This window comes from Balaenoptera physalus, assembly GCF_965194825.1.
Source record: "Balaenoptera physalus genome assembly, chromosome: 1".
NCBI classification, from domain to species: Eukaryota; Metazoa; Chordata; class Mammalia; order Artiodactyla; family Balaenopteridae; genus Balaenoptera; species Balaenoptera physalus.
Genome location: NC_138882.1, coordinates 162,561,258 through 162,576,669, shown reverse-complemented (window position 1 = coordinate 162,576,669; position 15,412 = coordinate 162,561,258). Strand labels below are relative to the sequence as shown.

Below are 15,412 nucleotides of genomic sequence, written 5' to 3'. Positions count from 1 at the left end.
AAGAGGCAAATCCATAGCGACAGAAAGTAGATTCCTAACGTATAGGGACCAGGGAAGTGGGATATGGGGAGTCACTGCTAAAGGGTGAGGTATTTCTTTATGGGGTGATGGAAATGTTCTGGAATTAGATAGTGGTGATGGTTGTATAACTGTGAATATATAAAAAAACACTGAATTGTACACTTTAAAAGAGTGAATTTTATGGGGTGTGAATTAAGTCCCAATAAAAGCTATGCAGCAAAAAAGGAATTAGGAATGAATATAAAATTTATGTATAAATGTAGCACACAGTGTTTATTGCATTGGTGGGAAATGGGACAAACTTAAATATACACCTACAGAGTAACAAATACATATGGTACAGCCTTATGGTGATATGTTATATAGCCACGAATAAAATCTTCATTTGGAAAATTTTTAAAAATTAAATAAAGTGGGCTTCCCTGGTGGCGCAGTGGTTAAGAATCTGCCTGCCAATGCAGGGCACACGGGTTCGAGCCCTGGTCTGGGAAGATCCCACATGCCGCGGAGCAACTAAGCCCGTGAGCCACAATTACTGAGCCTGCGCGTCTGGAGCCTGTGCTCCACAACGGGAGAGGCCACGACAGTGAGAGGCCTGCGCACCGCGATGAAGAGTGGCCCCCGCTCGCCGCAACTGGAGAAAGCCCTCGCACAGAAACGAAGACCCAACACAGCCAAAAATAAATATAAATAAATATAAATAAATTAATTAATTTAAAAAAAAAAAAAATTAAATAAAGTACTTCGGACAGTGCCTGACACAAGAAGTACCCATAGTGTGTGAGCTGTTATGAATGAACTCCAGGACAGGCCTATAAGGCTGGTCCTCTTGTCTCCATACAGCGGATGAGAAACAGGCTCAGAGAAGGGATGGGATGTGGCTACACTGCCCTCCTTCCGGTCTGCTGTCGGGGAAGGGCAGAGTCTTGGCTTCAGGCCAGTCTGGGTGCCCATCTTGTCCTGGGTCTGCCACTTTCTAGCTTAAAGGCCCTGGTCCAGCCCGTCTCTGCACCACTCTGAGTCTCTCTTGGCCATGGTGTACCCTCAACCCCCAGCCCATGGAGCGGGGATAGGGTCACTAGGAGGAGTCTTTGAGAACATGCCGCCCAGCTGGCGGTGCTGTTACCATGTCACTGGGACCAAATGGGTGGAGACTCCAGGAGACAAGATCGCTTCCTCCAGCCCCGCCTGCCTGGAGTAGCGAATCACAGGTCCCTATGGGTGACCTATGGGCCAGGAGAGGAAGAGCCCCATAAGAAACCTCAGGAGAAGGCAATCCAAGCAGATGACAGGGGCGTGGCCTTTCTCCCTGCAGGTACTTACCCCATTCACTATCCCAGGGCCTTTTTTTAATCGACTGTCCTTGGGAAAGGCATCCCACCTCCCTGGGCCTCGATTTCCCCTGCTGAGCCAGCCCAGCATGGTGGTTATGACAACATGGTCTTGGGGCCTGGACTCCCTAGGTCCAAATCCCAGCTTCCCTGCTTGTGCTTTCTGATTGCAGGATCCTGGTCTGGGAAATTCACCCGTCTGAGCCTCAGTTTCCTTATCTGCAAAATGGAGATCATAACAGTACCCACCTCACTGGTCCTTGTAATGATTAGATGAGAAGTGAGTACAACAGGCTTCGCACAGGGCCTGGCACACTTTAAGCCCTCAAGGCCTGTTGCTATTACTGTTACTATTATTGCATTATTTACTGTGAAGGGGCTGGAGGACACGTGTGTGCCTGGAGGCAAGGGGTTGGCCCCCTGGGCCCCTGTCTCTGGGCCTCCCAGCCTGCTGTCCCCGCACACAGTGATAGACGGGCTGGGCCCGTGGCGTCCTGGCAGGCCTGTCCTGGCAGCTGCTCCCACAAGGCGAGGCCCTCTGAGCTTTGGAGAATTAATTAGGCCACATTCCTCTTCCAGAGTTCCTGGCGGGCCCACACATGGCCCCCTTCCGAGCTGCTGAGGGCTCTTGGCTCAGGTCCCTGGCAGGCAGAGGAGAGGCCCACACTCTGCTCTCCCCTGCGAGGGGCTGGGAGGGCCCCTTTGAGCTGGAAGCACTGGCTGGGGAGGCGGGAAGGGCCAAGGGTAAGCCAGCCGCCCAAGGCCAGCTCCTGTCCTGGCTCTCTCCCTTGACTAGCCACCTTCGCTGGCTCCCATCGCTCGAGTTCGAATTCCTGGCACTGGATGCTGTTCCCAGACTGGCCCTTGCTGATCAGGCTGGCTGCCTCCGTTCGGATTCTTCCATGCTCCAGCCCTTTCCCTCATCCCAGCATGTGCAAACCCTACTCCTTCTCCAAACCCTCCCCTCCCCACCCCCCAGCTGGAAGGGCAGCCCATAACTTACCTACTTCCTGTCCCTTCACTTTGCCCTTGTCTGTCTTCCCTGCCAGCCTGTGAGACGTCAAGGGCAGCAAGTGTGGTTTGATCCAAAGGCGTGTTTCAGGCATGGTAATATTCTCCAGGGAGAAATTGTCTGAGGCTGTGGTAAGGTTGGGGGCAGGTGGTGGTGACAGCTGCTGTGGATTTCCCTGCTCGTAGCCCCTCCCCCTGCCAGGCGCTCAGGAGGGCACTGCCCATTCCTGCCTGCCCATCTCCAGCCTTCCCCATGCCCCCTTCTTGTTTTGCTCCCTGAGAGGGGCTGAGAATAGCTCCCTTCCCCACAGAGCCTTCACCTCTGCTGTTCCTTCCACCTGGAACACTCTTATCCGCCCTCCTCCTTCACTTGACTGATTCCCTCAAGCTTGACCTAGACATCACCTCCTTCAGGAAGCTTCCCGGGCTCCCCCACCAGGGGCTCCATCACACTGTGGATCTACCCTCTTAGAGCAGCAGGACAGCATACAAGCTGAGAGCCTGAGATTTAAATCCCAGCTCAGCCACGTATTAGCTGTGAGATTTGGGTGAGTTACTTAACCTTTCAGTTATCTCTTCTCTAAAATGGGAATAATAATGATAGAACCTGCTGCGTAAGGTAGCTGTGAGGAACCAAGGAATTCACGTGCAGTGAGCACTTAATAAATGTTCGCTATCACTTCTATCTTCTTATTAACAGCGCTTTCTTGAAGGGCTCTTCTCTTGGCCTGTGAGGGCAGGGGCTGTGTCTGTCTTGTTCATGAGTCTCTGAACGGTGATTGTTCATAATTGTTAAATGTATGGATGGCCACATTCCAAAGATTCATTACTCTGATAAGCAGATGACTTTTCTCAACCTAAAACCCTGAGATTCAGAGAGTGAGAAAGCAAGAGTGAAACTAATTCCTTGGGGTTCTTGGCTGAGTGAGGGGGTGGAGGGAGAGGCAGCCCAGGGCAGGAAAGGGCCGGTTTGTAGCCTAGATATGTATCAGGCCACATAGCCCTGGACACGGTACCGGACTCCACTCTGCCTCTGCTTCCGCTTGTGCGTGTGACCCGAAAAAATCTGGGTCACCCTGTGCCCCCTTCTGGCCTATCTCTGCCTGGTGTTCCAATCAAAAGGAACACAAACTTGGCTCAGAAAGCCTTGACAAAACCTGTAAGAGTTGATGGAAAAGGTGGAAAAAGGCAGGAAAAGGGGGAGATTTTGTCCCACAAAATCCAGACAAACTTTCTAAAATGTTGACACCTTTCTTCCCAGGGTTTAATTTGACTTGACTGCTGCTGTTAGTAAATTTTCCTCTGCTTCTTCCAAACTCTATCCCACCTTCCCCCACACTTCTGGGGCCCCGGCTACCTGGAATGTGGTCTAGAAGCAGGCTCAGACTTTGAGTGCCCACGACTCTTGACCCTGCAAACTTCTTATCTCAGGAGAGAGGTATGGCTGGCGGAGGGCTAGAGCAGGACTCTCTTTAGTGCAGGGCCCAAGCCAGGGGCCCCCGTTTCCTGAAAATCAGGATCCAGGGGATTATGTTATCCTCTTGCCTTTACCTGCTTCCTGGACCTCCTCTCCTCCCTTTAATCATCTCTGTCACTTAATCACTTGGGTCGCTGATCTCTGAACTCTGGCCAGGGCAGTGAAGGCCTAATTCCCTGGGCCTCTGACACACCCTCAACCTACGTTGCTCTGCCTGGCCTCTATCGCACCTGCCATGCTGGGGTTGCCCCACACAGCTGCCTAGCCTGGCCTTTGGCTGTTGCTTTGGGATTTCCAAGGGGGCAGGGTCATTTTGAATGGGATGCTGGGCCTCTGGGGAGTGAGATTCCCCTGGCGTCAGGCTCAGTGACATTTGAGAGGTGTGCTGGGACCCTGGGCTGCAGTAGGAAGTAAGTGACTAGGCCAGCTCCGTCACACCAACCCTCACCACCCAGAATGGACCCCTAAGGGCCAGTAGTGGACTTGCTTCTCTGTCTTCTGTCTCCTCATTTGCTCTCGCCCTGTGAGGCCCTCTGGTGGCATTTTTCCAAAGCCGGGCTCTGACCAGGTCCCCGGTGCTGGCAGATCTTTCATGGGTCCCCAGGGCCCATGAAAGAAGATCCAGCCTCCTTACTTTGGCCTCCAGGGTGTTCTGGCTTCATGTCCTGCTGTTATCTCCCCCGACCATGTTCTGGCCACATGGGGTCCTCCATGGGGAATGCCATTGTCACTCCCACTGCCAAACTTTTACCCTTCCTGTCTCCTCTGTCTGGGGGTCCCTCTTCATTTTCTTTCTATTGATTTGAGTCTCACTCTTCTTTGAGGCCATGGCAGTAGCATCTTAGTCCTGAGTCTTTCTCTGACCGCTCCTCTGCACCCCAGCCAGCCCCAGTCTCCCCTCCCCTCAGGTCCTGCAGCTCTGTGCCTGTCCCACTCGTTACGTCATCACCACTGATGGCCTGACAAGCAGCTCCTGCCTCGTATCAGGCCCACGACTGAGCCCAGCACCATAACTTATCCATTTAGGGTTCACACCAGCTCTACAAGGTGCAGACTATTGTTTTCCATTCTATAGATTAAAAAACTGAGGCTCAGAAAGAGAAAGATTTGTTCAATGTCATATTACAGTGGTGATCCATGAATTCAATCAACAAATGTTTATTCAATACGTACATACGTGCACGTGTACTATAGACTCTGGGTTCAAATCCTGATGCTGCCACTTACTTGCTGTGTGACCTTAGGCAAGTCAATCGCCTTCTCTATGCATTAGTTTCCTCATCTGTAAAATGGGGATAATAAAGGTACCTATGTCATAGGATTGTGGCAAGGATGAAGTGAGTTCATCTGGGTAAAGTGCCAGTATACAGTAGGAGTTTAATATGTGTCAACATGTTATTCTCCCATGAGGGGGTCGGGGCTGGCTTCATGGACAAGGCAGGCTTACAGTAGTGTGTAAAGAATTATTTTTCAATAGCTGGCCCAGGCCACAGCCTGCCATTCCCAGCAGAGGCCGGCTGGGGGAAAAGGGAACAGCTTGCTTGCAGGGGGATTTGGCAGTAACGGAGGCTATGGGTCTAGGCAGCTGCTAGCAGGGGTGGCCCTGGCTTCTGGCCATCCGTGGGACTCAGGTGGGCAGCTTCTTGGGCCTTGGCATGATTGGCCAACCCGGTCCTAGAGCCCTGGGCTTCTTAAGTCAGAGAAGTGTTGAATGACCCCAGCAGGGTCTGTCCCAGGCCCAGGGTGAGGGACAAGGGCCAGGCTGTGACTCCATCACAACACTCATCACCGGCCAGTAGGGCTGCACACAGCCGTGGAAGCCCTCCGACCCCAGCCCTCACTGGAGAGATTTGCTCCAGACCTCAGGGGTGGCCCCTGGCGGGACAGGGCAACTAGAGCAGAAGTGGGTCCTGGCACCCTCATAGTCTTGACTCCTTCCAAACATGCTTTTGGGAAAGGTCTGGCCATCGCTTACTGGCCTGATGGAAACATAGGTCCTGGAACCCTGGATGTCAAAGTTGCAAATGGCTGATTAAAAAGAATGAAATAATGCCATTTGTAGCAACATGGATGGACCTGGAGATTATCATACTAAGTGAAGTAAGTCAGAGAAAGACAAATATCATATCATATCACTTATATGTGGACTCTAAAAATAATGATACAAATGAACTTATTTACAAAACAGAAACAGATTCACAGTCTTAGAAAATAAACTTATGATTACCAAAGGGGAAAGGTGGGGGGAAGGGATAAATTGGGAGTTTGGGATTGACATATACACACCACTATATTTAAAATAGATAACCAACAAGGACCTACTGTATAGCACAGGGAACTCTGCTCAATAGTCTGTAATAACCTAAATGGGAAAAGAATTTGAAAAGACTAGATACATGTATATGTATAACTGAATCACTTTGCTGTACACCTGAAACTAGCATAACATTGTTAATCAACTATACCCCAATATAAAATAAACTTAAAAAAAAAAAAAACTGCAAATGGCTGTCCAGGCACATGACAGACAAAAGTCCAGAGAGGGTTAGCAACCAGAGATGCCCAGCCAGGGCACAGGGGCGTGGAACTCAGGGCTTCAGCCACCTGTCCCAGGCTCTTTTCTTCCCCTTCCTGTGTTCCCTTCACTTCCAAGCAGCCCCTTCCTGAGAGATGCCTCCCACCCCCTCCTCAGCCAAGACAAGATACTAGAGTACCCTTTCATTGTTTATTACAAACACAAGTTCGCAGGTAAATAATTGAGAGTCTAAAAAAATACATTAAAATAAATAATCACAATTTTCAAAGTTCTCAGAGCAAATAAGTTATATACAGACAGGTGAAGCAGACCAGGCCCTTCTCATCAGGAGTGTCCCCGGGTATGAGGGTACAAGGACTCTGGGGAGGGAGAGTTGGAGGGGACAGACGGGGTGCAACTGGGACTTCAGTCCTGGATAGACCCATCCAGCCTCTACAGCTGGCTTAGTTGTGAACGTCCACCACCGCACATCATTCCTGGTTTGCAGCCACTAGACAGGACACTTCTTGGAATGTGGCCCCCAGGTTAGCGCACTCCCCACGCCGTTCCTTTCAGCAGGGCTGTTGGGCCAGAGCCAGCATGGGGGTCCAGGCTGCAGCCTGGGGGCTGATGGCTTTCCTGGGCAGTGGGAGGGCATGGAGCTGCCTTGAGGGAGGCCCCCTCCACAGGGCGAGGAGGCCAGAGCTTGTGCCAACTCCAGCAGGTGGGTTTCCTGGCCCAGGAAACAGGCGGAGGGTCTCCCAGCCCTAGGATGCCCCTCTCCTCCCGGCTCCGCACTGGCTTTCTTCCCAGAGTTCCTCCAGCTTCCAGAGCTATCTCTTCCTCCACCTGGAGTGGGTAGACCTGGGCTCCCTTGTTGCCTTCTGCTGTTGCCTAGCAAAGCGGATCTGGGCTGCAGAAATGTCCCTGGAATCGAGAGAGGTCAATTAAGCATCTCAGGAAATATAGATCACTTGAGAGTTCCCTGTGAGAGGCAGCGGCCATAGGGGACGGACCCCTTACTCACAGCCATGGGGTCAGCGGGTGGCCACTGCGGACCCTGAAAACAAGGTCTGAACGTCAAGGAGAGGCCAGACCAGGTTAGAAGCTGCTCTGCCCACAGGGAGCTTTGGCAGAACTGATGTCCAACATCAAGTGCCACCAGAGTGACTGGACGGCTAAGAGCAGCCCAGCGGATCCCCCCGACCGCCTTCCCGCTTCCACAGCTCTGTCCGCGCCGCTCCTTCCAGGCTGTTTACCTTCCGCTCACCTAGACTCCACCTCCTAAAATTCCCATTCCTCCAGGTCCAGCTCAAGGTGGTCCAAGCCAGACATGTACGGGTCCTAGCTGCCCTTTGAACTTGGCTGAGACCCTGGTGGGGACTCTGGTGTCATCCAAGTGGCCTCATCCTGGCTCAAGGCATTCTAGACTGGGAGCTAGGAGGTTGGCTTTGGTTCCCAGCTATGGGAACTTGGGCAAGGGTCTCAACTTCCCTGAGCCCCTTTTTTGGTCTGTAAAATAAAATCAGGCCTCAACTTGTGTGAGGCTGAGTACAGGTTGGCAAAGCAAACTCTTTGCTGATGACGAAGTGCCAAACACTTGCAAAGTCCTATCTTGAACTTTTTCATCCTAAGACAGTTCCTAAGTATATGCTGTGTCCTACCTATCCCACCATCCTGCCTTTTCTCCTATGTTTCTGCCTCCCCACAGAAATGGGAGCCCCTGAGGGGCCAGGCTGCACCCCGGCACTGGCCAGCCCCGAGGAGCCCTCAGGGACAGAGGTGGGGATGGCAAAGGCCTCCAGAGCTCCCTCAGGCCAGGCCCTGTTTGAGTGTCTTCATGTGTGTCAACTTGTCTAACCTACAACAAGCCCATGAGGTGGATGCACTGTTGTCCCTGCCTCACAGACAGGAATTGGAAGCACAGAGAAGTTAAGTGATAAGACCAAGGTCACAAAGCTTGTTTGTGGTAGGGCTGGGGTTCAAGTCAGGAAGTTCTGGCTCAGAAGCTGCCCCTTTAGCCACTGTGCTGCATGGTTGCTGTGGGGTTTCTTTCTTTCTTTTTTCTTTTTTTCTTTTTGGCTGCGTTGGGTCTTCATTGTTGTGCGCGGGCTTTCTCTAGTTGCGGCAAGCGGGGCTACTCTTTGTTGTGGTGCGTGGGCTTCTCATTGCTGTGGCTTCTCTTGTTGCGGAGCACAGGCTCTAGGCCCGCGGGCTTCAGTAGTTGTGGCATGTGGGCTCAGTAGTCATGGCTCGTGGGCTCAGTAGTTGTGGCTCGTGGGCTCTAGAGCGCAGGCTTAGTAGTTGTGGCGCACGGGCTTAGTTGCTCCACAGCACGTGGGATCTTCCCGGACCAGGGCTCGAACCTGTGTCTCCTGCATTGGCAGGCGGATTCTTAACCACTGCACCACCAGGGAAGCCCGGCTGTGGGGTTTCTGTTCTCAAGCCAGTTTGGTTGGACAAACGTTCATGGGCACCTCCTGGGTGCCAAGCCTTGAGCTGAGCCATGCTGAGGCTGCCAGGGAGGCAATCCAGTCTGGGACACAGAGAGGGAGCAGGCCGGGTAGTTGGCCCTTCTGGACCCCAGCATGTGGGAGATGCTTGATTCAGACACAGGCTGAATGAACACCTGTGGACCTTCCACAGTCACAAGCCCTCGAACCCTCTATAAAAGTCCACTTCCAGGTCTGGTGGTAACAAAGAGCATAGTGGTTAAGAGCACAGGCTCTGGAGTTAGCCAGATGACCGCTTGCTGTGTGACCTTGGGCAAACACCTTCACCTCTCTGAGCTTCTATTGGGAAATGTGCAAGGCATACAGAAGACGCTCAATCAGTGCAGGTGCCCCTCACCTCAGCTGCTGGAGGAGCTCTCCTGCTGTGGCCCATGTCTTGCCAGCCTGGAACACGTCTGCAGAGGACCCGCTGCCTGGGACTGCCACAGCTTCAGTCCTAAACGAACAGCGTTAGGGCCCAAGTGAGGGGCTGTCCAGGGCCCCGAGGCCGCCTGGCTGCAGGCCTGGCCCAGCCGCCACCCCCCAACCCGCCCTCAGGAGCAGATCCATTTCTACCCTGTGCACCTGGCATCCTTCCTTTCCCAGGTGGTGTGGCGACTGAGGAAAACTGAGCTACTGGGAATGTGTTCTTAGCCTCAGAAAGAGGCAGCTGGGTGGCCGGCCTTCCCAGAATCCAGCCACCTGCAGCTGAGCCGGGCCCTTTGCAAGGGAAACTGAGGCAGGGGTGGAGCCACAGCTGGAGTCTCAGGGGAGGAGTTTCTCGTAAACTGTCATGGGAACAGGAGGCTAGGGATCGTGAAGTCAGTTTCTACTTTCCCAAATGCTCCAAGTGGAGGAGGGAAGGAAGGAAGTCTCCATCCCTTTTATAGACGGGAAAACTGAGGCCCAGAGGGTTCAGAGACTTGGCAAAGGCTCTCCCAGCAGCTCTGTGACAACTCTGGGATGGTGCCATGGCCTCCCAACTCCGAATGTTACTTCTCAACCGAGAAAGCTCCGAAGTTCCCTGAGCCTCAGATCCGAACCCAAAACCCAGTGGACAAGGCTGAAGGCCCAGCTCTCCGTCTGACTAGCTGTGTGGCCTGACAGGACAAGTCCTGTCCCCTCTCTGGGCCTGAGCTGCCTCAGCTGTCACCTAGGGAGAATCCCCCCTGCCCAGGAGTAGGGATGTAATGCTCTCAGAAGCCCCCAGAGCTGGGCAGTGAGGGGGGTGGGACTCAGGGGCAACTGCTTCCCCGCAGGAAGGTATGCTGCCCAACAACCCAGGGCAGCCTCCGGGCCCCTAAGACCCTGCTCCTCCCGCCCCCATTTCGCCACTCTGCTCCTCTGCTGGCCTCCCAGACACCCTGCCCTCCAGGGCAGATCCAGGCCAGCAGCCACCCCTGGGCCCTGCGGGCTGGGTGCCCACTTACCAGGGCCTTAGATGGCAGAAGGTGGCACAGGCAGGGTCCCTGGTGCTGTAGCATTCACAGCGCCTTGGCAGAGAGCGGCGTTGGCGTCTTGGCGGGTTTCCCAGGCCGTAAGGAGCTGTCTGTCTGTGGGCGGGCAGCCAGCAAGGTAGTGGTGTAGGGTGGAGACAGAGAGAGAGAGAGAGAGAAATTGAGAGAGAGGATTAGATAAACCAGGACCACTGGCAAGCTGAGACTGTCCACACTGCACACTGAGGTGGCCACCCATGCCACCAGGGTGGCAGCAAAAGTAACCAGCTCCTGACCTCAAGGAGTCCCACCTCGGGCTCCTCCTTCAGTGCCAGGTGGCCCAGGGCAAGACCCTTCCCCTCTCTGGGCCTTTGCTCCCCCTCAACTCCCCCGGTCCTGCTCAGTAGGACCCTCAGCATGGGGAGGAGGGCGTGGAAGCTGTCCTTCCTGCCCCTCGCCGCCCTCCCGGACAGGAACGTGAGCTGATGGAAGCAGCTGGTCCCCCTGTTCTCAGAGAAGACCCTCAGCTTGTCCTGGAGGCGGGGAGGAAATGCCATCTCACAGAAGTAAACACGCAGGCTCACAGCTAAGCTGCCCCCACCTGGTCACCACTTGCCTGGAAGGGTGACAAATGTTTCTTAGAGTCTGTTTTACTGTTGTTGTTTTTTTAAAAGTTTTATTGGAGTATAGTTGCTTCACAATGTTGTGTTAGTTTCTACTATACAGCAAAGTTGTTTCTTAGAATTTTGACTTAAAAATGGTGTGTGTGTGTGTGTGTGTGTGTGTGTGTGTGTGATCAGCTGAGATCGAGTTCAGATTCAGTCTGGCCAAGGAGGGCCAGGGGCAGGACAGGGGCCCTGTGGCCGGTTGGACCAGCACCTTGGGTGCCAGTGCTAATTTTAGACAATGTGATTGGAGCTGTAAAGACTCCAGGTAGACCCAGCACTCAGGGACTGGCAGGGTTCCCGCCCTGAGCCAGTGTTTGGATGCGGATTAGCTCCACACACGCTTACGTGCCGGGCTTCTCTTGTCTTTTGTAATTTGGGGAAGGGAAAAAAAACACAAACACAGAGAAACTTCAACTTGAAGTATGCAGTGGCCCGGAGGCAGTGCGGGTGCAGACAGAACAGACAGCCCTGGGCCCGCACCCTAGCTCTGCCAGGTGACACAGAGCAGGTTTCTCATCTGTCATTTGGCGACAACAGCAGTACCTGCCTCATGGGGAGGACGGGGGTGGAGGGCGGCTCATGAGATGATAACGCACAAGCAGTGCTTGGCGTAGGGACTGGTGCAGTCAAGACGTGGGTGCTGTCATTGATCGTATTATTCTTGGAACATTATGCAGAGGCAGCATGGCAGAGCCGCTGTGAGCTCTGGCATCCGCAAACCTAGGATGGAGCCTCCGCCTACCACTTACTCCTTCCTGTGTGATCTTGGGAGAGGCACTTAACCTCTCTGAGCCTCAGTACCCTGATCTGGAAAATGGAGCCAATACTTTCTTACCAGGCTATTGTGAGGATTCTCATGAGACAGCCCTCTATATTGCTCAGGCAGCCCCCACGTAGGAGTTGAAGCAATAGCTGCTTGCTATTGATATTAGCCCAATACCCGGGGGAGAGCTGTAGTGTGCCAGAGGTTCCCCAGCATGCCAGCACCCCCTACCCCTGCCCCCTGCAGCCCCACTTGGATCCCCAGGGAAGCTCACCCGGGAGTGTTCACCCAGATGATGTCCAGGTGGCAAAAGTAGACGCACTCCTTGTCGAGCCAGGAGCTGCAGGAGCAACGGCGAGGCCGCAGGTGGGAGCCTCGGGCACGGGGCAAGGGCGCTGGCTGCTCTGGGGCGTGGGGGGCAGCGGCCTGGCTCTTGCCTGCATGCACAGGAGGGAGAGAGAGGTGGAGAGGTGGGTCAGGGCGCCTGGCACACCTGGGATGGGGGACCCGCCGGGCTCCTCCTCTCGCATAATTGAGGAAGTTGGCATTCTCACTGCTCAGGAGCTCCGGGACAGCCCGGGGAAGCCCCAGCGGCTCTGGGTGGGAAAGGCTAGTGGCTGCCCTGGGACTGCATCACCTCTAATTGCACAGCCCCATGCAGCCACCGTGCTGCGGGGCTCCTGTCCCTATATGCCCTCAGCTGGCTTGGAGGGCACAGCAGCCCCAGGGGGAGACACACAAACAAACCCAGAGGCTGCTGCAGCAGCCGAGGCCAGGGGGCTCACCTTCGTGCAGGGCCACGAGCAGGGCTAGAACGATGGAGCACCAGGCAGTGGGCATGGCGACCATGGTGGTGGCGGAGCGGGCAGGCTGGACCGGAGCAGGGAGTGCGCCTGTTGCCAGCGTCCTGCTGCCAAGCTGAGCCGATAGCTCATTGCCCCGGTGCCCTGGCTGCCACTTATAACCCCAGGCGCGGCCCCGCCCCTGCCCGTCCGCCCTGCCCCGCTGCACCGGTGGGCCGGGAGCCAGGGGCACCGCCTCCTCCCAGGGCGCCTGGCCCGCCCCAGCCCCCGCGGTGTGGGGAACGGGACGGGGGAGGAAAGAGGGGGGAGGGAAGGCCCCTGCTCCTCCCTCAGAGCCTGGAGCACCTCCCGGAGTCCTGAGGCTCCCCTGCTGCCCCCAGGGACCCCTCCCAGTCCCACTGGACCTCCTCAGATAATCCCCCAAGTGTCCTGAGCCCCCTCCCTCACTCTCCGAGGCTGCTTCACAGGTCTTGCCCGGAGCTGAGAGTTTGGAGTGAGAGGTCCCATGAGCAAAACCTCTCTTTCCTTGGAGGAGACCCTGCTTTCCTGCCCGCCTACTGCCAACCAGGTGGTGGGTGTCCCTTCGGTGGTGTGAGAGGTAAAAGATCTGCTCAAGGCTGTGTGGCCTTGGGCGAGTCAGAGCCCTCTCTGGGCCTGTTTTCCCCAGTGAGGGACACAGCTCACCCCTGACCTCTGACCAGCCTGGAGTTGCTTCCTCCCCCCTCCCCCAGGAAGCGCCCTTCTTCCCTTGTTCCCCAGCCCCCAGCCCCACCCCCCGGGGCCTGGGAACAGGAATTCTGGTCCCCTCCAGAACCTATTCAGTTGAGCAGGCACCGCCAAGGACATCTCTCCTGGGCCTCAGTTACCTTGTTTGCAAAACAAAGCCAAAATGGTGGGTGCTTAACCTGTTGGGCTCATAGACTCCCTTGATACTAAGAAGGGGCCTTCAGAGCCCTTTCCAGAGAGAGATGGCTGGTGGGCACACACACCAAGTGCCCCTTAGAAGGCCTCCCATCTCGGACATGACAGGATGTCTTGGCTCACCTTTGTGTCTTTCTGCAAAAAAGGCAAAGTGGTGGAGGGGCTCCCTGGGGCCAGTGTTCTGCTCCTGCCCCTCTGCCGGCTCAGAATCCACCCTTCTCAGGGACCTTGTCTTCAGGCACAAGAGGAAAGGCCCTCTCATTTCTCGGAACTCCCAGAACCCGTGCTCTTATGCCTGACTCATGACATTGGGCTTATCTTCTCAATGATCTCGAGGTCCAGAACTCCAGAGACGGCTGGGCCTGGAGCCTGCCTGCCACACAGTAAGAGCCTCTGCGTGAGTGCTCTCCGAGGGAGGGGGGAATGAATGAATAAAGACCTGGATTTGAACTGTGGAAATTCAGGAACCCAGGCTGCCCAAGTTTTAGTTCCTGTGTTCAGCTGGTCTTTTACCATTAGACATTTAGGAAGGGAGAAATAGATGACCATGAAAAAACAGGCAGTTTTGTTTCTTCCCAGGGTGTGTGTGTGTGTGTACACACGTATGTATGCGATCCTGGTAGAGCAGGGCAGAACGGAACAAAGAAGGGAGATACTTCCTTCCCCTAGGCTGGCTCAGGCTGCAGTGGAAGCAGAAACAAACATTTCTGAGCACCTACTGTGTGCTCAGGGCACTACAAACCCCTCTCCTTCACAGCCCTGGGACACAGCTGTTCTCATCTGGGTACCAGCTCCACTGCTGCCCGGGAGAAAATGGAGACTCTGACAGGAGCCCAGCCCGGCCAAGGTCACACAGCTGGTGGACGCAGAGCCCGGATCGGGACTTGGGTCTTGGTCTCTCCGGTAAACCACAGTGACTCCCCTCCCAGTGCTCATGCCCTACCCTGCCTGGTGCCTCTCTAAGAATTTAGAAGAGTATTTCTGGAATGAGGTGAGCAATGCTCTCAGTCATTTCTATGAGTCTCCAAGGGAATATAAATACGGAATTAAGGGAGGTTAGGCTTGGGGTCGGGGGGGAAAGAGGATTCGAACTACTGAACCGTGAAGAGAAGACAGAGGAAAAGCAGGTCAGCGGGGAGAAGGAGGGGATCAGGGAGGGGAAGAAAATAAACAGGGAGGCTGATAAAGACAGGTAGGGAGAGAGAGAGGACAAGGAAGCAGAGTGTAGCGAGAAAGAAAGATCTTGGATTTGAGAAAGTAAAAGAGAAAAGAACATCGGAGTGAGAGCGAAGGTTCTAACGTGTCTAATCTTTACACAAATGCAAAGTGGCTGCTCAGGACAATAGGCAACCAGAGGCTCTGAGTCTGGGAAACATAATAGAAGAATTAAACGGACCAGGGGACAGGATCCTTGTCTGATGTGAAAGGAGGATGACGACAGGGCAGGGGCCACCACCCGGCAACACAGGGTCAGCTCAGGAAGCTGTGCCCGACTCCAGTTTCCCTCTTTCCCTGCCCTCAGCTCCAGCCGGGAAAGCAGGGTTCCTGTGACATGGAGAGGCCAGACCTGGGAACCTGAGCGAGCCCAGGTCTTATGGGGTGAAAGAATTCCGGGAACAACGTTACCCCACTGGCAAGAGTTGGTTTCCAGGTAGAGAAAATTAAGCTGAGTTAAAAATAGCCAGACCCATCCCCCTACATCTCTTGGCCTGGGCCCCGACAGTCACCTCTATGCCTCCTGGCTGGTGTGGCTGCATGGACCCCCCAATCCCATTGCTCTGGCTCCTTCCAACTGCCCCAGCCAACTGCTCTGCAGCACTGCCTCAACCCTCACCTGGCCCCGCTACCTGCCTGGGCTGATAAAGTCTGCAGGTGGAGGGGCAGGGGTTCACGGAAGGTCACCCTGTCAGAAGTTGGAGGGAATTGTTTTGCACACAAAATAATTTGCTCCACTTATGCCTGGCACCAGCCTAA

The 15,412-nt window shown here is 54.6% G+C and overlaps 1 protein-coding gene across 1 annotated transcript; it reads right to left on the bottom strand.

The window, feature by feature from the left end:
* Positions 1-5,962: 5,962 nt before the first annotated feature.
* On the bottom strand, positions 5,963-12,757 carry EDN2 (endothelin 2). Its single transcript, XM_082466577.1, has 5 exons — positions 12,500-12,757; positions 11,989-12,151; positions 10,278-10,400; positions 9,206-9,304; positions 5,963-7,282 (listed from the first exon to the last, which is right to left on the bottom strand). Exons 1-5 carry the CDS (start codon positions 12,561-12,563, stop codon positions 7,189-7,191), a joined length of 543 nt encoding a protein of 180 aa, XP_082322703.1. The 5' UTR covers positions 12,564-12,757; the 3' UTR covers positions 5,963-7,188.
* Between the last annotated feature and the right edge of the window lie 2,655 nt (positions 12,758-15,412).

Coding starts and splice junctions, on each gene's coding strand:
- EDN2 (XM_082466577.1), bottom strand. CDS start 12,563: ATGGTCGCCATGCCCACTGCCTGGTGCTCCATCGTTCTAGCCCTGCTC. Junction 10,401..11,988: donor ATCTGGGTGAACACTCCCGG/GTGAGCTTCCCT, acceptor GCCCGCCCACAG/ACAGACAGCTCCTTACGGCC. Junction 7,283..9,205: donor GAGCTCCTCCAGCAGCTGAG/GTGAGGGGCACC, acceptor TCTCGATTCCAG/GGACATTTCTGCAGCCCAGA.